The 21,409-nt window shown below is 39.1% G+C and overlaps 6 protein-coding genes across 13 annotated transcripts in view; 2 read left to right on the top strand and 4 right to left on the bottom strand.

Moving 5' to 3' along the window:
• Positions 1–65: 65 nt before the first annotated feature.
• Positions 66–3,831, bottom strand: LOC108632307 (uncharacterized). 5 transcript variants are annotated; one of them, XM_018036796.2, is made up of 2 exons: positions 3,683–3,831; positions 66–2,822 (listed from the first exon to the last, which is right to left on the bottom strand). In XM_018036796.2, the coding sequence occupies exon 2, from the start codon at positions 2,791–2,793 to the stop codon at positions 160–162; it is 2,634 nt and encodes an 877-aa protein (XP_017892285.1). In that variant the 5' UTR covers positions 2,794–2,822; positions 3,683–3,831; the 3' UTR covers positions 66–159. The 5 variants fall into 5 exon arrangements, with proteins under 5 accessions (XP_017892285.1, XP_017892283.1, XP_017892284.1 ...); XM_018036794.2 differs by lacking the exon at positions 3,683–3,831 and adding an exon at positions 3,269–3,528; XM_018036795.2 differs by lacking the exon at positions 3,683–3,831 and adding an exon at positions 3,040–3,528.
• Positions 3,832–3,925: 94 nt separating this feature from the next.
• On the bottom strand, positions 3,926–5,612 carry LOC108632259 (uncharacterized). 2 transcript variants are annotated; one of them, XM_018036697.2, is made up of 5 exons: positions 5,373–5,612; positions 5,104–5,260; positions 4,910–5,034; positions 4,701–4,840; positions 3,926–4,626 (listed from the first exon to the last, which is right to left on the bottom strand). In XM_018036697.2, exons 2-5 carry the CDS (start codon positions 5,197–5,199, stop codon positions 4,136–4,138), a joined length of 852 nt encoding a protein of 283 aa, XP_017892186.1. In that variant the 5' UTR covers positions 5,200–5,260; positions 5,373–5,612; the 3' UTR covers positions 3,926–4,135. The 2 variants fall into 2 exon arrangements, with proteins under 2 accessions (XP_017892186.1, XP_017892185.1); XM_018036696.2 differs by having other exon boundaries at positions 5,104–5,243; positions 5,373–5,611.
• Positions 5,613–7,956: 2,344 nt separating this feature from the next.
• The window catches only part of LOC113465212 (filaggrin-2), a 31,025-nt gene continuing 17,572 nt past the window's right edge, over positions 7,957–21,409 (top strand). The window contains exons 1-4 of the mRNA XM_026819524.1: positions 7,957–7,977; positions 8,116–8,170; positions 8,233–9,498; positions 16,805–17,054. Coding sequence (XP_026675325.1) covers positions 7,957–7,977; positions 8,116–8,170; positions 8,233–9,470 — 1,314 coding nt within the window. The 3' untranslated portion in view covers positions 9,471–9,498; positions 16,805–17,054. The remainder of the gene's footprint in view (positions 7,978–8,115; positions 8,171–8,232; positions 9,499–16,804; positions 17,055–21,409) is intronic.
• LOC108632255 (lisH domain-containing protein ARMC9) lies at positions 9,564–14,265 on the bottom strand. 3 transcript variants are annotated; one of them, XM_026819522.1, is made up of 16 exons: positions 13,900–14,265; positions 13,647–13,820; positions 13,447–13,576; positions 13,319–13,377; positions 13,016–13,228; positions 12,750–12,943; positions 12,349–12,679; positions 12,092–12,262; positions 11,784–12,032; positions 11,406–11,717; positions 11,219–11,346; positions 11,067–11,151; positions 10,749–11,002; positions 10,226–10,293; positions 9,899–9,929; positions 9,564–9,705 (listed from the first exon to the last, which is right to left on the bottom strand). In XM_026819522.1, the coding sequence occupies exons 1-16, from the start codon at positions 13,957–13,959 to the stop codon at positions 9,609–9,611; spliced, it is 2,556 nt and encodes an 851-aa protein (XP_026675323.1). In that variant the 5' UTR covers positions 13,960–14,265; the 3' UTR covers positions 9,564–9,608. The 3 variants fall into 3 exon arrangements, with proteins under 3 accessions (XP_026675323.1, XP_026675322.1, XP_026675324.1); XM_026819521.1 differs by having other exon boundaries at positions 13,016–13,249; XM_026819523.1 differs by having other exon boundaries at positions 13,016–13,249; positions 13,647–13,836; positions 13,900–13,978.
• Positions 14,418–15,577, top strand: LOC108632256 (alpha-ketoglutarate-dependent dioxygenase alkB homolog 6). The gene is made up of 5 exons (XM_018036693.2): positions 14,418–14,578; positions 14,664–14,840; positions 14,921–15,028; positions 15,100–15,198; positions 15,260–15,577. The coding sequence occupies exons 1-5, from the start codon at positions 14,534–14,536 to the stop codon at positions 15,515–15,517; spliced, it is 687 nt and encodes a 228-aa protein (XP_017892182.1). The 5' UTR covers positions 14,418–14,533; the 3' UTR covers positions 15,518–15,577.
• Positions 15,575–16,415, bottom strand: thoc7 (THO complex subunit 7). Its single transcript, XM_018036694.2, has 2 exons — positions 16,381–16,415; positions 15,575–16,236 (listed from the first exon to the last, which is right to left on the bottom strand). The coding sequence occupies exons 1-2, from the start codon at positions 16,388–16,390 to the stop codon at positions 15,635–15,637; spliced, it is 612 nt and encodes a 203-aa protein (XP_017892183.1). The 5' UTR covers positions 16,391–16,415; the 3' UTR covers positions 15,575–15,634.

Consider the following 21,409-nt stretch of genomic DNA (forward strand, 5'->3'; position numbering starts at 1 on the left):
TAAATATAATTATTCAGAGCACAATAATATTGTACAATTGATAAGGTGATATTGTACAAGAAGGGTAGGTAGAAGTCTTATCTAAGTATTTATTATTTCGATATTATAATTTTTAAGTTATAAAAAAAATGAATAGCCGCTTGAAGTACAAAATTATGGCTACATAACTGCATTTAATTGCAGAATAAAATGTTCTCTGAGCTCGTTTGTACCGAAATCATCGCCTTCATTATTCTCATCAAAAATGTCTTGGACAGTACCTGTCACAGTTTCTGCACCTTCGTATTCTGTCCCTTTTTCTCTGTTCTTTTCATCTATTTCATGTTCATTAGTCGCATCATACGCTTTGTCTGTCTTAACAGTTAACTTTGTAGAATTTTGTACCTCGTCTACATCACTGTTGTTAAGATCGGTAAAATCTTCATTGAGAGTTTCTCCCTTTAGAGCTGTTAACGGTGGCAACGGAAACCCGTAAGAAAGTAATTTTTCATAGCCATCTTTTCCACAAACTTTTCTAATATCTGCTGCTGTAACTAAAACCTTTTCTGAAAACTCTTGTTTAGAATTATCTATTAACATCTCATTGAATCTACTCATCTTCTCGTCCAAAAGCTTTCTCCTTCTCAAAGTAGTTTGCATGTTCAGCATTTTCCTTCTATACGTATTCGTATTCTTCTCTGCCCTCTCGAGATATTTAGAAGCTTTCTCTAATTTCCAATTGAGCTCTTTTATGCAATTCTCTTTTTGTTTTATTTCTCCTTCTAGCTTCCTCTTTTGCTGAGATTCAAGTGTGACAGTCTTCATTAATTTCTTATTCACTTCTTCAAGATAACTCACTCTGTTCGATAAATCATCTATCAATCTTTGTTTGCTCTCTAAGTTTCTTCTACCGAGAAGACTAGTAGTTTGCACGTTACTCAATTTTGTGTTCACCTTTGAGGCTTCCATTTCACGTTCGCTAAGTTTATTTCTCATCTCCATCTCTTTGTGAATGATCAATTGATCTGTTAATTTTTCAATTACACTCTCTTGAATTTGTATCCTTTCTAACAGATCTTCGTAATCAGAAGGAACATTCACACTGTTATTTTCAACGGAAATTTGACCATGCGTACAACTTTGGAACGGAGAATCAATTCTCATCCTATGTTTCTCGTCCTCATCGGATCCAATATGTTTCGAATCTAGAGAATCACGAGTTCGAGAAATGTTGACTGCATTTGGACTTGTAACGTCATTTTTCTCACAAGGAGAATGATCCATTGGCGATGTACTTTTCCTTGATATTAGGTAATCATCTTTTTTTATGGGACTATCGATCTCTACGAAGCTAATATCATTAGCACTTTTAGGTGATTGTATCGTTATTACAGATGTAATGAATGAATCATTTTCTTTGTACATAGAAACGGTATTGAACTTTTTACCCGCTTCTGTTCTCACTGTATTACAAGACGATAATTCTTCGATAATTTCGGTTACATCATCGGGATCCCCGGTTACCTTGATAACGAATTTAGCAGTCTCGGTTTCTGCATCATTTTTACTAGTATCGTCTGTTTTTTCGTTAATTAAAAATAATCCATTTCCAATTTCTATGTCTTGCTCGGATGAATCGTTGTCGCTAAGAGAATTAATATCTTCATCAGCAACGCTTTTAATGGATTTCTTTATTGATTTCATTATCTCCTCCCGGGTTCTCCTTTTCCGTTTCATAGCTGCTCTTATATTTGGTATAACGTGCACTTCATCTTTTGTAAAATTTTCTTCTATGTCATCGTTAAAAACTTTTTTCTTATCCTTCTCACGTTCTTCGTCATTCTCATTTGTTTTCAATGCTTTTGAGGGCACAGATGTTTTCTCGTCGCTTTCAATGCCAAAAATCGTCTCAACATTTTCTTCTTTTACCTTAATCGTATCTACAACTCCACCTACTATAGATAAATCATGACTTGCATCGACAGACACAGCGGTTTCAAGATCGTTCTTCACGGACTCGGAACTTATATCCATTTTTTCTTCCACTTCATCCTTCTTTTGGTCTTTAGTATCTACTTTCATCTTGACCTTGTTCTTGTAAGTCTCGTCTTCGGTAGATCCACCATCGCAGATTTGCTTCAACTTCTGTTCAATCTCATCGTAACTATCTTCAAACGCATTGTGATCCATCACTTCTAACTTGATTTCATCCTTCACAACTGATCCTGCTGCTTTAGGAGCTTCTGTATCCTTGACCTCTTGAGTTAAATCCACCTCCTTTTTATCATCCATTGGCGGAACTTCAAGATTACATTCTTTCACTAAGTTACTAATTTTCATATCTTCAGTAGCCATCCCGCTATTCGGTTTGCAATGAGTGCTCCCTTCCATTTCTGTTTCCACAAGCGGTTCCACAGTTCCCTGAAAATCCAAGTTTTTCTCTTCTAAATCTTCCACGCACGAATGCACACTACCATCAATCATACACCCTGCGTCGCATTCACCTTGGAACACTCTCTGGCTTTTATTATCAAACAATTTAATCTTCTTTTTAGCCGATCTCCTAGTCGACGTTATAGTGAATATGGAGGGAACTGCATTCTTTTTCAATCTAATTTTCCCGTTCGACGTTATGGACCATTCTTGTGGTTCAAAGTGGACATGACAGAGAAATGAATTGTTAGATGGTTCCCAGTCAGCTCTAGCAACGCGTTCTTGCCAAATTTTTCTCAACCTCGGATTACGTGGAAAACATTTCATAATATATCCCTTCTCACTACGATTGATGCAGCCAACTGCTGAACAGCCTGGCATATTTAGACATCCAGAAAAAATTGGGGATCCTGCAAACAACAAACAACGAAAGCGTAATGTTAAAATAACCGGTCGTTCACACTATAAATCGCTGAATCGACTTACGGCCTACGTACTACGTAGACCGATCAATTTAGAAATTCGGTGTTATGCAGTGCCAATTTTATTACGAGCAAGCAATTGCGTATCTCGAAGACGAGAATCCTTTCGTTGATTACGTACGATGCGGAGCCGAAACTCGCTCACCTCATTTACTAATTCTCTATTCAGATCCGGAGGCCATATCACAAGACACATGATTTTAGATACGCGTATAGATTTATCAGCCGTGTACGATTAATATTACAAATTCATAGATCTCGCGTAGTAAACAGGGAAGAACGAAAAGGAATCGCGTGATCTCGTCATATCGTCACAGATGATATGTTTCCCGACAAATTTCAACGATTTCAAGGTTCCTATGCAATATGGCTACCTCGAAGATCGTGCAATGAACATATGTTATTTGTTACTTCTCGTTGTTTCATTCATTTTCTTATCACTACTGTTAATCTCTATATTATCCTTATTGCATCTATGCGTTAAGTAGCTCGTAAATCGTTCGTGCATAGCTCCATTATGAAAACACACAGAAGAATAACTAGGAATTGTATAGTTTGCACATTGCCTGAGCCACCTGAACTATCGAAAATTGTGTTATATATTAATAATGCTTATTTTATGCATTCTTTATGTTATTCTTGCACATGGTACACACATGGTGCACGGTGCATACACTGTTTCGTCGTGTTTCGTGCATGCCACTTGAATTACAATTTCTTTTCTTTCTACGATTGTGCAATGACCGATATGAATAAACTTTTAAATATCAACAGAATTGTATGCGTACATTTTATCCATTTATCCTTTAATAGAGCGGCAGAGTTAATTGTTAATAGGTAAACGATGCAGAAAACGTAACGGCAAGTACGCATTAACCACAGTTCTCTGTTGTTGCATACAGTCAGTCTGAAACTGGCAATGAAACGCTTGCCTGAAAGGTTTTGAATAGACTAACTTCAGCTTCCTGGCAATTATGCATGTGTTAGTGGCTACGCACACATGCAGGGATACAATGCATGTATGTTGTATATACATATTACAGTGATGTTTTATTGAATTAAATTAGGTTTATATGACAATCTTGTACAAATATAAACAAATACGGAAAATGAAGGTACATTTTTAGTGACTTTCTTCTCAACTTCCATGTCTGCTCTTAAATCCCAGATTATATGACGCTTGGTATAAAAAAAATACTTTGTATCTTGTATGAAAAATACTTCTGGTAGGGAGCAATGTCTCATCTACCGATGTACTCCTCCATATAGTAATCGCAAATGACCAAAGTTTCGTAATTCCTGAACGAGACCTCCTGCCCCGAGATGGGTACGTAGCATGTTTGATGATTGTGTTGCACCTTCCCTACGTAATAGACACCCTCGTGTAAGACTCTCCCTATGAAAAGAACGTAATCGTCCTCGGTTTCGCCAGTGGGAAGCGCGTGCAACGGGACGCTGCCGTCCCACGATTTCACCCAGTTCACATTTTTTGCGCATAACACTTGAAAATCGTTTCTTTCATTAGAGATCCCACCCCATGGGATCATACACACGTTGTTTCGAACACTACCAGGTGTGAGAGAATTCTCGAAATTCGCGCGTCCTATGTACAAACCGTCTTCAGAAGCCTTTGTGGCGTTCTGTGGAAGACCGCACGATGCGTTAAAGTCTACCCAGAAATTAGACGTATCTACTATTTGCTGCCGAAGGGCTGTGGATGTACTGTACGATTCTAAAAAGGAAATGAATGCTTCAAATCCAAATGACCTATCTTCGAGTATCTTTTTCCAAGATGATTCAGAATACCTTGAAACAGGAATTCACCAGTAGCACCCCAGGCCGTGCCTAAACCTATATAGTTTATGACAAATGGATTTCTATCTTTATATGACAAAAATACACCCATGTTTTCACGTCCAACATTCAGTGTCCCATCAGACCGCCATCTAATAATATTGTACTCTTCGTTAGACTTAGATGTTCATTTCATTACATCACGAGCTTCAATTCCTTACTGTATCCAAAAATGACAAGTAAACATAACGTCTAATATGTTTCTCGTTTCTGCTTCTGCTACATTGAGATCCTCGTTGTTCCTTCTTATCACTGACATCCTATTACCCCAGCCACCAATGATGATCTTCAGCACAGAAATAGGCAAAGAATATGTACTTTTATGTATCAGTTGTTAGGTGTCCATGAAGTATACCTCGTATTCATTAGAATCTCCGCCCAAGTGTGTACGTAAAGAAATTCTTGCATCGTGAGGAGCTTTTATGTCTAGTTTAAGACGAGACCTTGTCATGGGGAAGTAACGATACTCCAAACTATCCGGTGTTTTAATTCTCACTAAAAACCATAATGAACTAGACTTTCACATGGGAATGGTTCTGAATTTTTCAATAAACACTTCTTTATAGGGTCATACACATCTGGGTCACATCTTAATGTCTACAATCTTGTCAATTATGTACTTACTGTAAGACATGATTATTATTACGATCCTGAGAATAATTTTACTTTATCGTGTTTGATAAGAGGAGGCTACAAGTACACGTGACTGAGGTTCTCCAGGATTTCATCAGACCCTCCATATGACCTCAAGTAAAAGTACAATTTGTCACATTTTCGTTGACGACAGACAGTCTTACTCTTACTCATCATAACTCATTAACGCACGCATACGAGTGCACCAAACGTGTTGTAGTGTAGGTTGTGTGTAGGATCGAACCTCTCAGTGCACGATGCTCATGCGCGGTGTGTATGATAATTTCATTGGCATGGATTCAGTTTTGACAGCGGGAAAACAAGAGGATGGTATTTTTCCCTTTTTGATCTTTATAGGATCTTATACAGCGATTGAAGATATCTATGTCAGGTGGTCGATACAACTGGTATTACCACATACCGTTACTACTTTCGCACCAGAAATTTTCACGGGTTCGAAAGTGTAACACATTTCGTCGAATATGGATAATCGAGTAGTCAATAGATTTTTATTCTCAGCGAAGCGAGATCATTTCCATGTTCCATTAGATTTCAGTCTCGTTCGCAGTTAGATTTCGAATATCTAACAGTATGTAAAACCGATAAGTATGCGACGCGACGCGCCGCGTGCGTGTCTTGCGCGGTTCATAAAACACGCGATGTTTCACATGCGACGACATCAAAGGAACGTCCGCTTGGAATTAGTTTACCGTACACTTTCCATTTTCATTTTACTTTCATCGAGTTCCTTGTTACGCGTATGCGTATTTCACTGTCAGCCTCTTGACAAAATACCAACTCGAAGTCCGATGGAGAAAGGTCATTGTCATTAACTTGTATTAAAATTCAACCGATCGACGCACGTTCCGAGCGCATACGCTTGCGTGTAAACGCGTGTGCGGAAAGTAGAAAGCATCGCAAAAGATAATGACAAGGATGCAGCGGTGACATTCCGGTTTTCATGTCAGAACGCAGCGTGCGTTCGTTTCCACCGATCTACATCCACTGCCTCATAACTTTTGGGTCACGGGGCTTCGCGTTCCCAACAGATCGTCCAAAATTCCGATTAACGATTGTCCGTGATGTTTGCCAATTAATAGAATATATTCAAGCACGGGAGAAAGTCTGTTTGCGAAGCACGTTTGCATAATAATGGAGCCAGTGAGAGGATCAATCGCCCCATCAAAGACAAATCAATCTATGCTATCTTCTTTCTTTAACGTGACTCGCTTCTCAACTTCGACGCGCATACAATCTTGCCTCTCTGTAATTAGTCAAGCGAATCACAAATTTCCCACTTTTCTTTATAATATCTTTCAGTCAGATCGGTCAACTCGAAATCGTCGACCAGGATCCGTGGGTGCCCTCGAAGGGTAACTTTCTACGAAAGGCGATTGGCATTCAAGGAACTCGTGCGTTTATGCGAAATGTTAAAACGTGCTCGACACTTTTTCCGAATTTCAGAAGTATTTTTACGCTTGTACAATTTGGAATGTGACCCGCGATCCTCTTCCGTATCCTCCTTTTGCAAGTTTCTTGTGCAACGGTTATTCAACTTTATTCATGTATCGTTGAATGCAGTTTCACGCGCTACTTGTCAAGCAGTTCTTTATTTATGTCACAAAATTTGCATAGAACAAGGCTTGCAACGCAAAGAATATTTAAAAAGAATAAGTATCGGCGATATCAAATACTCGGTTCGACTAGAAAGAAAAAGTCTGAGCCGCATGATAATTAAATTGCGAGCTATCATTAGTTGGAATAATAGTACTCGCAATGTGGAAGACGTAACGCGGTTTCCTTTCTCGCCGGAGGAAAGTTATTCACGTACCGTAACAAAATATCTGTTAACCTTGGCAATGCATAGAAATCGGGGCAAGGCAAATTTTACGAAAGTCCGCGATCCACTGACTGCCTCTCGATCGAGCTAATTAAGCCGAAGACACGAGAACCGCAATCACATGCGAGCCGGCGACTCGTTAATACTAACTGGCCAACATAAGCGAAATCGTTATAAGATGAACTAAGCGAACAACCTGTATCGGGACCAAGAAAAATGTTCTGATTACGATTCCAGTTTTCGCGCGTAAAAGGAGATTCGAACCGCTGGTTAGAATTTCATTGCATTCAGTTCACCATATCATTTTTAGTTTCGAATCGATTCCCGTTCTAATGAAATACGCTCGACTCGTTTGTTCCGAGCAACCGAGCGAGGGGTTCTGTGAAAGGGACACTTTTCTATTAAAAAGTCTAATTGCGCTAGGTAGGTCATGCTCCTCATAGTTCACTGAATAGCCAGTCGCACGTGAACTGACCCATTGCTTTCCCCGTAAAAGTGAAGAGTTAAATCAGGTTGACTCTTTCTCCCTGCTCTGTATGGTCGGGTACCAACCAATGTCCTATCAGTATGTGCACATCAAGATCGCTTTTACCTTTTTGTCAGCGAGGAGGGATTCCTAGGAGTATAAAACGGTAAGGAGCCGTTTCACGTGTCAGTATGTGTGTAGTTTCAATTTACCTGAGAAGCTCGGGCGAATTTAGTTAATCGCTACCGTTTTCGAACTATCCCTTTGTCATGGCGAAAATCATTTCGCTTGTGAGTACCTGCTATATTAATACAAATTGGAATTAAAAGAATTCATCTGAAGTCTGCCCTTATGTATATATTACACAAAATCAATTATTATAGTTGCAAAGTGATCGTTAATTTATCGTGAAACTGTTCTATTTTTAGAGTGCGGTAATCCTAGGCTGCATCTTGCTGAGTCGCGCGGAACCAACAGTTAATGGTACGTACCTTTCCTTTTGAATTTCTTTCAAAGTACAGATCATTGGTAAGAATGCTTTATAGCTGGATATACTATCGGCGGGGAGGACAATGGTTTCACGTACAGCAGCAACATTATCAACAGCGCGTATCTACCTGGCGCAGGGAAAGAAAGTCAGAGAGAAACCAGCGATTTTTATAGCGGCGGAACTGGACACTCATTGACCGGTGTGAGAAGTCAAGGAAACCTCGAAGAAAGTCTAAGGAGCAGCACTTATAACGGATTTTCACCTAGTTCCCACAACACCGGCTTCACTGGATACTCCACTGCCGGACGAGAGAATCTCGGCACGAGTTCTTACTTCATGAACAACGCGGCCCAATCTGGTTATGATAACTACGCGAGCAGCAGCAGCAACGTGGACTCCACGTTAGATACTTACACCCAAGGCAGCGACCAGCCGGAATCCGACTTCAGCCAATTTTCGATCACCAAGCACAAGACCCCATCGTACATGAGATTTTCTGACAGCTTACCTGGAACGTCCAGTATCGGAAGTTACCCAGAACTGAACATGGAAGGATCTTCTTTAAGAGGAGAATATTCCCCCGACAGCTTCAGGAGTCATTCGTCTCATTCTTCGGGATTCATGGATGCCGATCAAACCTTCAACAGGGATGCTACCAGCCTCTTCAGCACTCCCAGCAGCGATTACTCTTTCGGAAAACACAAGGAACCCGCGTTCGCGATGACCGGCACTAACAAATACACGAGCGAGGTGTATTCTCCTCATCCGGATTCTCGATACGTGCGAGGAAACCACGGGAATGTTCGCGACTACGCTTCGACCATGGCACTTTTGGCTAATTCCGGTAGCACTCCGTTCAGAGGATCCTCTGGCATTTACGGCACCGGGAAATTCAGCAAATACAACAAATACGCGAGCGACTATGCTCCCGGCACGGGTTTAAACTATCTCTCGAAAGATCAAGACGTTGACAATTATTTTTTCGGTAAGAACACCGGCAGCGGGAAACTGACTGCGATTAAAGATGGCAGGCCGGGCAGTTACAGTAGTCAGTCGCCGTACCCCGTCCCCGGCGGACCTTCCTATCTCGGTAAGCTCATCGGAGGTTACAAAAGCAAGCCAAGTTTCGTAAGTTCATATCCTGGAAGTTCTCCGGTTAGTTATTCGTCAATGCCTAGCAGTTTGCACGGTAGTTTGAGTGGTAGCAATTATGGCGAGAATCCTTTGATGAGAAGATACCGAAGTAGTAGTTACGGTTACGGACATCCTAGTATGTACCCTGGTTATTACTGACGACGAGCTTGAAGTGTGAAGCGTTACGGTATGTTTTGTACATATTTATTGTATTTAATTATTAAGTATATTATTGTTTATTATATTCGTTTTTCTAAAATAAAACTACGGTAATCGTATACACGGGCTCGTTCTCCATCATGGCGGGGTTCGTGCAAGCTTCGGCTTTGCGACAAATGCGTCTTCCGTCTCGAGTCTTGTTTCTTTAGAACCATTTTCGTTATTGTCAATGTGCCTATAAAGAAAATTGCTATTCTAGACAATAACAAACCCAGTAGTAGTACGCAAAATAAAAAATTTATTCAAATTCGTTGTGCACACGAAATTGCGAGTGTAGTATAAAAATACAGGATCGTGCTGGACTGTGTGACAAACGAATTCGTAAGGTGCATTAGTGCACTTTGTATTGCATAGTAGTTTCGACTCACAGTGACGCTATACTGCTCAGTTTCTCCATTACTGGAAAAAAGGAAAAGAACGTACGTATACCAGGCTTGTCTTCTTTCATACGTAATTATATGTTCAATAAGTATCATTCGTTCGAGATTTCATTACTTTCATTTTCGTGCTCCAATTTTCCCGAGGTCGCGATTAAGTGCACGTTTAAGAGAAAGTTATAGAGATTTCACTACGCGATGCTTACAATATATTTTACTTGCCACGACTATTAGAAGTTTAGAAACTTCTGTCCAGTTAATTGATCATCATCTTTTTCTCTCTTTACTAAGAGTGAACTCGATAAAATGAATACTAACCAGTTGATTCGGCTTCGCTTCCGATTTCTAAGAGCATCGAGGATACCATTGTCGTTTTGCTACTGGCCCTGTAAAAGATTCATTAAAACGATTCGCAACGGATTGTTCTAACTCGATTGAATATAACGAACTTAGAAGTATGGTTTTCATAGATATAAGTCGCGCTCTCGTAAGATTCTTCTGTGGGAACTTTATCCTCTCTCAATTTCCATTTTTCGTTTACAACTTGACGCTTCGAATCTTTCCGATCCTTTAAACGCATCGAATTTTTACTTGAAGTAATTTTTTGCGGAATTTTTAATTAATCGTTAAATACCTTAGGAACAACCGAAGAGCTACTTAATTCAATCACACGCGACTCTGTCTTTGGATGCGATACGATCTTTTTTACCATACTTTGCACTACCATAATGTTATTTTTATTTTTCGAATCACGCCTTTTACTTGCCAATTTTCTTGGGATAGGGGAGTAATTATCAGTGAATAAAATAAACCAGATTTTCTTTCACACATAATGTAATACCTTTGGAAAACTTTTTCGTGCGTCACTGACTCGCAACTCAAATCTTTCGTTTGATCGTTTTGCGCTGACGTCTCTGTCATTTCTGTTCTATAAAGTGGAAACATCGATGCATCTGGAATCACTTCTTTCTTCTGAATTGTTTTCGGTAAAATCGTGTAACAGGACTCCAACAATAATTCTCCGCACAACTCTCCGTAATTATTCTTTACCGGATCGTTCTCTTCTAACTGGCTTTCCAGTACATCGAACTCGTCCTGGAAAAGTTGATTTTCCTTTTCTTGTTCAATCATAAAACACTTACTAGAAACAATTGCTTACGTTATCGTTATCAGTCATTTCATCGTCCTCAGTTTTAATAATGATCTCACCCGTGTGTATTTTCAATATGTGTTCCAAATGTTTCCTATCGTTCAAAGATTTTTATGTAAAACAGGAATCCTATGTCTATAATGCATTAAGAAATATTTTACCTAATTTCACCAGATTTATATTTACTGTATTGTTCTACCACAGACGAAAGTTTCATTTTTTTCGCCTCATCGTTGATCGTGTGATTCATTAAGAAATTAGTTAAAGCCCCATTAATGTACGGCAATGCCTAAGAAATACATGTTTATAAATAATTTCCAATTATGAAAACTATAGAATTATTTATACCGATGCATGATCCATTAAGAGTAACTCGATTAACGTTGGGATGAGTAATGAGGCCATCGCTGACGCTCTTTTCTTCGCTGACTTGTGTAACGATAAATTCATTAGGAGGGCTGTAGCGTATTCTAATCGATAAGAATCCATGACACGACACTGATCGTGCAGATGATGAATCAACCATTCTACTAATCCGTTCTCGATCATGTAAATCCTCTGCTGTTTGCGTAACGATAATTTTTGGAGCATCGCGATCATCATGTTGCAAGTTAAAGTGTCGATGTTATTATCGCTGACACTGTTTAAACACTTGAACACCTACGATAGTTCTTTTAAGTTTTTAACGGGATTCATAAAGAAGAAAAAATTTATTTGGCTTAGTACCATGTCGACGACTGTAGAGTCGAAGGACAGATAATCCCTCCCGCATCTAAAAGATGCTAAAGCGTTCAGCAATCTCATAATCGATTGTTGCAAGGGATGCGGTATGATAAAGTTTTGCGGAGTTAATAGATGCGGCAGGATGGATTTCCCTTTGTAGCTAGCTATTTGACTGTGAAGTCCTAGCAAGTCTTTGCTTATGTACTCGTGCACCGTTTCATCTCTCTCTTCGGGTTGGCTAAACGTTATTTTCTGAAAACGCGCTATCGGTAATGAAAGTCCACTGGATCGTTTAAATTCTACTGTCTTACCCTTCGTAACGCTTGCAAAAGGAATAATTTTGTTTTTATATTGCCGTTAATTAAATGCAATTTTATTTTCTTGAAATCTAATAACTTCGGGGAGATAGACGTCGTATATGATGGGGAATATTGTTTCGACATATTGGAACGTGATTTATCTAACAGTAATTCCGAAGAACACTGTAAATGTAATATACATACACAGTGAATAAAGAAACATTTAGAATAAAAATTGATGCAATAGCAAGTGGATGAAATGTGCATACATGTGAATTGTCTTTTATATTTTGATTGAACAAGTCTGGAAAGATTTTAATGCAAGTTTCTAACATCGCTTGAAAATCAACAGCTTGCCCTTTCACTGAATTTTCCAGTGCATTGGTCAAGACTCTTGCGATACTCATCAGCTTATGATAATCAGTGTGCAGCTTATGGAACCTCGTTTTCAATTTCTCATAGTTGGAATGAACGCTACACAAATGAGACTTTGCTACTGCTAAGTCTTGGGTGCATTGCATTAGTTTCTTATTTTTCTTAGTGAATTGTGATGAATACACTTCTTCTTCTGAAGAATTTACTGATACAGTTTGTATACTTCTATAGGAAGACAGATGAGAAAAATGATTATGTTTAAAGTAAAGGATATTACGTTCACATTTAAGCTCACTTTGATTTTTGTGTGTATTTTGCTTCGTCGCACAAATTGCATTGATCTTCGGTGTCTGCATCTTCTAGAAAGATTGGAACGTTTCTATCATTTGGTATGATTGGTCTAATTATCTTTTTCGTGTCTTTCTTTAGACCCTCTGATAGAGTTGTGTAATTTGAACTTCCATCGATAGATCTTGTGTCATTAAAACGCTTAAAAGTGCAGAAGCTTTATGAACATCCTCTTTTAATATCTTACCATATCTTTGCTTCTGTTCCACTTACTTGTTGCCTGTACGTTTTAAGAAAGAGCACCAAGTTTTCTGTCAGTTTGTCTGACCAGCTCTTTTCAAATATTCTGGAAAGAAATGGTTCTGCTTGTGGGTCCTCAATGAATGGTAGTGCAAAGTAAGGTCTCAGCTCAGCGTCATTCTCTAACTCTTTGCCTACTGTACTCAGGAATTTCCGTAACTGTTCCATACCCTCGTTCACAGTCTTCTGTACTTCGGTTATAAAATTCTATACATTGGCAATGCCAAGTTAATCACTTCTGGAATTATGTTATTTTAACGATTCAATTGAGTTTACCTCTTCGTACTCGACATCTTGTGTTGTCACAGAATCAGCCTCATCTGAATGTGCTTTATCTAAACAATTCCAAGAAATGAGAATCGCTGTACATCATAAGAGTGTTATTTATGTATTGTCACATGTACCATTCTTTCTATACCAATCTGATATTGATACGCGTTTAGGGAACGTCGCAAAGCACACGTGTAAATGTAACATCAAAGTTTTCCAAGCTTTTGTTTGCTTGGCATCTTCAGGTACCAAGAGGTTCCATAACTAGAAACCAGATATTTGTAGAATTTATCATTTTCATATTGTTAGTATGAAACGTGATTTGATTTCCTACTTTAAAAAATGTTCGCCAGTCTCCAGTTTCATAGCTCGACATTAATTGTTCATAATAATTTTCATAAATCCCATCTTCGGACTTGGAGTCTTCTTTAAAATCTTTGAAACCTTTTATAGTTGCTTCTACCATCAATGCATCGGCCGTATTTTCGAAATTGTGTTCTATCAGGAACTGCAGAATTTTTTATCTATATCATCGATAAGTACGATAACAATATTGTTCGTATTAATAACGGAATAGGGGATTATACCTGATGAACAAGTCTCAAGCTCTTAGTACCCATCTGTTCTATTGTCTGATTCTCATCCATTTTTCTTCGTTACTTGTTTAAATGATCAAGGAAGAAATTGACATAATGAGGAGTAAAGTTTTATTGAGGAAAGGTTGCTATGATCGAGGGCTTCGGTTTTACATACAGTCGCGTGAAGGATATTCCCTTCCATAAAATTGATTTTTTACGCAAATGCATCTCTATACAGTTCGCACGGTTTGCATTTACATATTCACCGAGTTGTTTATTTAATAGACACCGTAGTCAACATATAAAATTGTATTCCGGCGAAGACAAAGATTACTCGCAATTTATTATTAAACTAAGCACAATATTAACAAGATATAAAACACATAACTTAATTACTATATTATCATTACTACTAGAGAAGGGAATACATGAAGTTTCACAAATCTAAGAACAAAAGCTTTTCGATTAATCATACATTTATTATTTGATTTGCAAATACATGTGCATATCAAAAGTTTGAAGTTTGAACGTATGTATACATAATCATACGGTCATACTATATACGTAGCATTCGAAAATACTTTTACAAGTAATCAAAAGCATTTTATTATTTCATTCAGAGAATATTTTATTGTCTTGAAAAATGGAAGAGCAGAAAAGGATTTTTCATGACAATGTGATTCAAGGGGTTTGTTTTAATATAAACTTTATTTATCAAGTTCTCGGTGTCAAGGGTTATGTTTATAACCCATATAGATCTCGTATTTTCGTAGATACCTGATTTAGCTATCTACATACCGAGTTTTATTACACAAGAAGAAGAAAGTGAAATTATAAAATATGTTAATAGTGCACCACTTCCAAAGTGGACGCAATTAAGTCATCGTAGATTACAGAATTGGGGTGGTGTTCCACACACAAAAGGTATGATAGCAGAAGAAATACCGAATGTAAGTGCTTTAGAGTAATTGAAAGAAATGTCAAAAATAAATAAGAAAATGAATTATTGCTACCAACGACAAGTTTTCAGTGGCTTCAAAAGTATATCGATAAGGTTCTATCTTGCAATGTATTCGAGGAAGGAAAGTTCGCCAATCATGTTTTAATTAATGAATATTTACCTGGTCAAGGAATAATGGTATAATTGTAATACGAAAAGTAGTTTTACATTCCCCAAACTTGTAGGAAACACAGTGTATGTTTTTTTAGCCACATTCGGATGGCCCACTCTTTCATCCCATTGTAACAACGATCAGTTGTGGTTCTCACACCGTGTTAGACTTTTATAAACAATTGGACAGCTCAGAGGTATTACAATAGTAATTAAACAATTAATCACGTGTACATATCACCTAAACTTCTGTTTCAGCAACATGATTCAAATCTAGAATTTGGCCTACTTCTGGAACGCAGAAGCTTATTTATTCTGCAAGGAGATTTGTACCATAATTATTTGCATTCCATTGCAGAAAGAGACACAGATGTTGTTTCAAGATCTGTGATAAAGAATTTGCATTTATGCAGGGAACAATTTGTGGAAGGAGAAACATTGAAAAGGGGGACTAGAATATCTTTAACTATTAGACACGTTCCGAAAACTACGAAATTAAAGTTAAGAATAGGTTGATATATGTTCGTGAATATAAACGATTTATTATTTTGGAGGTTTAAAGTAATAAATAAGTACTTTCTATCGTTTAATGTACATAAAATTGTACAATAAGCATTTATAAAATAATCTTAGCTAAACATCGGACGAAAGTGTCATACAATTTTTATCTTCATAATTCTCTAAGCTCACATTCATCATTTCTTCGTCACACTCGTCCAACATTCCCTGTAGGGAATGTATGGAAGATATTAAAACATGAAACTGTTTACGTCTCATTCCTAATTTCTGTTCCAATTGTTCAGACTTCTCCTTCAGCTTGCCCAACTCTTCCCGCAATGTAGCAAGTTTCAAATTGGTTTCTACCCTGTCTGGTTGTTCATTTATGACTTTTGCTAAGACATCGTATTCAATTCTATTTTTTCTAACTCGCTTTGCATCCTGCAGCTCTGCTTTTGTTGTCTCTATATCCTTCTTAGCTTCTTCTATTTGAATTTCAATTTCCTTGGATAGGTTTTCATAGCTCTTCAGTTCCTCTTGGCTCATGTTGGAAACGAGTCTGGACTTCCTCTGAGCAAATTCGCATTGTGATAGCTGGGACAGCATTCTTTCATGTAGAGTATTATCAACGTCTGGATTATTTGCCCATTTTATAAATGATTTTAAAAGTATATTTATCCGACGATCATCTCCAGTACCATCTCCGTCTATCAATAATCTTCGACGGATTACTTCCTCTATAAAAATAAATTTATGTCATATTATAAACTGTATAAAGAAAGCATTATTCGATAAGTTGAATTAATGAATCTTTCAGTGAACAATTTAAACGAAAGCAAAGACTGCAAGAGGTTATATTTACACGATCGAGATTTACTTACCATCCGACATTTTTAATACAGGAGGAGATACACGAATATAATAAACAATAATATTTTATTTTAATGTTACAATTCATTCGTTTCCTTAATAGAATTATTGATTAATTAAGCAGTATACTTTGAACTCGCCGCATTGTTGACAGGAGGCGTAAGGAACGTGCTGCCATCTGCGACAGTAGATATTATTTAAACTTTTAAAAGTTTACATAATGTCTATGTCAAATGAAAATATTTTATTTACAGTGTAAATACTTTAAAGCTGGCATCGCGTTTATAATTTTATTCGATGTTTTAATTGCGTCGCCTAATTTAATGAACATTAGCGATAAGAAAAAATTAAGTGAACGGATAGAACGCACTCCGGTTCGAATATTAAAATGATCCGCCATTATTTTAATAAACCTGTCTTCTTTGTTCTCATCAGGAACTATTTTCATACCGCTCGAAGATTTTCGAGGCAGCAGTCGCAGATGTCACTGTACCCCTAATGAGCGCGCTATTTTTCACCGGCATTTTTATCCCGTTTATTGGCTGCCCGTTTCACAAACTGTCAGCCGGATATTAATCATTCCACTGTTACGGCTCTGGCTTTATTTCTTCTAAGGATAAAGAATGAAAGGGTCGGTGGAGAGGAGGGACGGAAGGAAGGAGAACTCGTGTTCCTTTATTAGCAAGTAAGTAGTATGAGAATGTCTAATACGCGAAATTTTATTCCACTGAGCGACCTGGCTTTTTCACTGGTGAGTTTTTACCATTATTTATCATATCTGTGTACCTATTTCCATAAATGTATTTAGTAAATTGTACGGTTAATCAGTTCTTTTGGGTGGGAAATGGATTTTATAATTATAGTACTGTAGACAATTGTACGTGGAAATCTTCTGTCGTATGACGAGACGTAAGCTCGCATGTCATTGCTACGTGTATTGTAATTTGTGTTTCTCCCGCAAACTTGCAGTATTTATTGTGGTAACGTTTGTTTTTCGTTACCTTTTATTAAAAATGATTAACGATTCGTGGACAAGATATATTGGAAGAATTGATTCCTGCCACGCTAGTTGTAACAGCGGAATTTATAGTGCGTACACGCGCGATAAAATTGAGGTACTGACGAATATAATATAATTGAAATAATAAATAGGACAATTATTATCGGCGTAGTTAGTATTGAATGAGTAGGGAAGGTGCTAATAAAATTGAGGGACGGGCTAATGCATCTCGATTATCTCTGATAGCGGAATGAAACTGCGCGGAGTTCCATCGAACGTTTCTTTCATTCCTATCGATTCCATAAAAGTCCCAATAATAATTTCTGATGTTTTCCGATGCAACATGTTTGATTTAGTGTCGGACATTTTGTGATCGCATATCTGCCTCGTAAATCTCCCCGCGGTGGCGCCACTGCATAAAAATATCAAACGTCGATGTGTCCCGCGTTCAACCCCAATCCCACGTAAAATATTGCCCGTGATTCCGCGCGACGGAAATAGCCTTTCATTCCGGCTGCCTGATAATTCCAGAATTTCACGATTTATACCCCGAAAGGTTATAAAAGATATGCCCGATCGCGTGTTATTATTAATTGCTGCGCGCCACGATAAAGTGAAACGTTTAGTTTTAAAAAATGCCCTCAAACGAATATCGGAGGACTGGCGGCGCGGCGCGACGCGTCGCCGCGAAATATACGGTAAGATTATTCGGTCAGATTAATCGGTATTCAAATTGAAAACGGTCCGTAGAGGAAGCAGAAAATAAAACTTCCACGGCCATCAACGTCTCTATCGTGTATTCTAATTACGCGCACCGAAACCATTTTGGCGTTTGCCTGTCTTCCCTGATCCGCCGAATCAAACTTTTTCACGATAAACCTTGACAAGCTAAAATACGTGTTTCACGTTCATTATAAAATTCATTGTTCCTCGAATCGAAACTTCAATGTTAAAAAACGTATTGCATAGGCAACGAGACGTTGCTTGGTAAACGTATACTTGTACAAGTAGTTAATTGATATAAATCGTATCTACCACGCAAAGCAATGGAGCCTCCTTTCTCTATCACTGGGAGTGGAAGTTTATTAAGTTACATATTCAATCGAAGAACGTGTTTGATCATCATCTAATATTCGTAACACAATCTCCAGGGCTGAAGTATACTTCGGCCTTCTCGTTCATCGAACGAAGCACTTGTCTAATAATCATTAAATGAAACTCGTGTCTCTCTCTTTATTCTGGATGCACGACGGGTTGAAATAATAAGTAACGATGTTAATAAATAGAGGAGTCTGCATCGCGTAAATAGGGAATTGCAGAGTAGAGGACCCTCGGTCGGTTGAATCAGGGGTCGCGCATGAAAACGGCTGTGCGCGTATATATACTAATCGTACCGGAAAGGGTGCCGTGAGTTATGAGTGCTCTATGATATCAATGCATCAATTTGACTAAACGAAGGATTAATTTAATAACAAGTCAGCGGATGAGTAGTCGAATGATAAATAGAGAAGGGGGACTGGCGTGCCACGTTCAGAGGGGAGGGTAGCGTAAACCAATCGTGTTCTCTTTTCTTTTATTTTAATACATCCCGAAATCACCCCGACCAGTGTATTTTCTTATTTTAATACGGTATTCGTCCAGTGGTGTTACCACGGAGAAAATGTAATTCTTCAATTTGCGAAACTAATGCAGTTAACTAAGAATAGTTAGGGTGTACGAGGATCAGAGGGGAAATCCCCTCGTTCAGAAACGAAATCCGGTCAAGCCGATGGTTCGATACCGTCGTAATCTCTGTTATTATTGTATTGTCAATCATACACTGAGAAGCTGTACTAAAGTATCAAAGGCTTTCAAACTCCAAAGAGAACGAGCAAAAAATCCTTCTTACGTTCTCTTCAAGGTATTATCATACTCCTGTTGAATGTTCTTCCAGCGGCGTTTACAGGGAGTGAAATGAAACGGGGCCCGTTCGTGTCTCCCATTCGCGCGGACGTTAGCGTTACTCAAAATTGTACCTACGTGGATTTGCCCGTCTTCCACGGATGTCGTTCGCCCCCGGGTTCAGCCCCCGCCCTCTTTTCAACCCCATCGTGTTTCGTTCCCGGCGCCGATTTAATCCGGGATTCAGCACTCGATTTGATACGTTACACAGCGGTTTGTATGCCCTAACTCGCCTTACTCAACACGGTACACCCTGTTCGTATTACTGCTCCTACGACCCGCCCATACTAGATCGCTTCATTTTGTTTCACCCTCGCTTCTCTCATTATCTCGTGCAACCGCTTCCCGCCACCCTCTGTTCTCTCCTTTCCCGATGTCTTCTTCTCTTTCTCCGTGTACCAGTTGTTTCACAACTACAGGCCTAAAGAAGGGAGCGTCGTTCGTCGCATAAAACTGTATATCCGCCTTCGTTTTAGTTTCTTGGTATCCAGGAAGATTTATGAGTGTCGTCCAATTTTTATAAAGAAGGCACTCGAGGCTCATCGCCATCAGAGTGCCTTCTTCATAGAAATGAACGATATTTGTTTCACACTCTTTCCTGCTTGTTTAAAATGTAAAACAGAATAGGGTACACGTTCTTTAAACGTGAAACAGAATCGTTTGTCAGATTGACTTGTCGCGAGACTCCCTATAGATTGTGCGGAACTTCGCTTCCACGCGGATTCGAACTCTCCACCCTTACATTTCTCTCGAATCCCAATTTTTCTCTTTGTCTCGTACCTCGTTCACTATCACGCTTAATGTTCGCGGCTCCTCGTTTCTCTGTCTCCCTTTCTCTCTCTCTCTCTCTCTCTCTCCCTTCGTTTCTCTCGTTCCCAATTCGCGTGTAGCAGCACACGGTTACACTACGAGGTGGTTCTTTCATCCCTTGCAATCTCCAGAGCCGAAGCCACCCTCTTCGTTCTTCCCGCCTCTTGATTTCCTCTCGCCTGTGTATTCCTCGCTCGGCACCCCAACCCCCGTTCGCATTTAAATTAGATTAGATAAGTTAATCAATGCGGTATTCGAAGTAAAACCTGGGATTTCGTGTCAGCCGCTCGTGGTCGGCGAAGAAATTATTGGCAGCGCGATCGGTCGATCTCCGTTTGGAAATCGTCGAGTCAGGGTGGATAAGTCGGGTCGCGGTTCCACAGTTGCTTCGATGACTTTTACCTTCGAAATCCTCCAGTTAGTATCGTCGCCCCTTAGCATCGAGATTGCAATCACCCCTTTGACCGAGGTTCTTTTTTCTCGTAGCCGGTGTTCCGAGTTTAACTGGCATTACATTTCGCGAAGCGATTCGAAACTTTTTAGTTAAAGGTCTCGCATAAATTAAATCGATGTAATTAGAGAGGCAACGGGCACCGATTTCTTGATGCAGCGTGACGTTAATGGACACCCGGCGAACAAACGGCGATAGGGAAATTAGTAAACTTGCTTTGTAGCCGGGAGTCGAAGAATCTATAGGTCAATACACGTTCGCATTCGAACGAGCCCCGGGAAAAACTTTTTGCCATTTTTCTTTGCACGCCTCTCGTTAAGACAATTTATATTCTATTCCGTAACACGCAGGGGCAGCAGCCGCCCACCATCTCCCTCCCCCCTTCTCTCGTTCCCAATTGGCATTGGCACCCTCTGTCACGGCGTGCCAACTTTTTTCATATTCCAATTAGTATATTTTTCATTGATTTAATGCCTGCGAGCGCAAATATTAACGGCTCAACACCACGATAAATTTGCACTGCCAATGTCTCTCTGCTTCCCACCCCCTGCGTCCCACCCTCTGCACTCTGTCGTTTCTCGACGCGCCGCGCGAGCAAGACCTGCAAGGATCTCTCTTTCTCGCCGCTAACTTTATGACTCACGAAAACTCTCGTAACATTAATCACTCGGTTATTCGTATTCGAAATCGATACCGGTCGCGAGAACGTTCGAACCTGCCTTTTCCCACCTCTATCAGTTAACTTTAGCTGCGATTTTTTATCGTTTCTAACTACCGTCATCGAACGATAAGATTTTTGCTCGCGACTCGTATTAATTTCATTTTTGAACGATCGTCG

Source organism: Ceratina calcarata, unplaced genomic scaffold, assembly GCF_001652005.2.
Source record: "Ceratina calcarata isolate Rehan_Ccalc_2016 unplaced genomic scaffold, ASM165200v1 scaffold153.2, whole genome shotgun sequence".
NCBI lineage: Eukaryota > Metazoa > Arthropoda > Insecta > Hymenoptera > Apidae > Ceratina > Ceratina calcarata.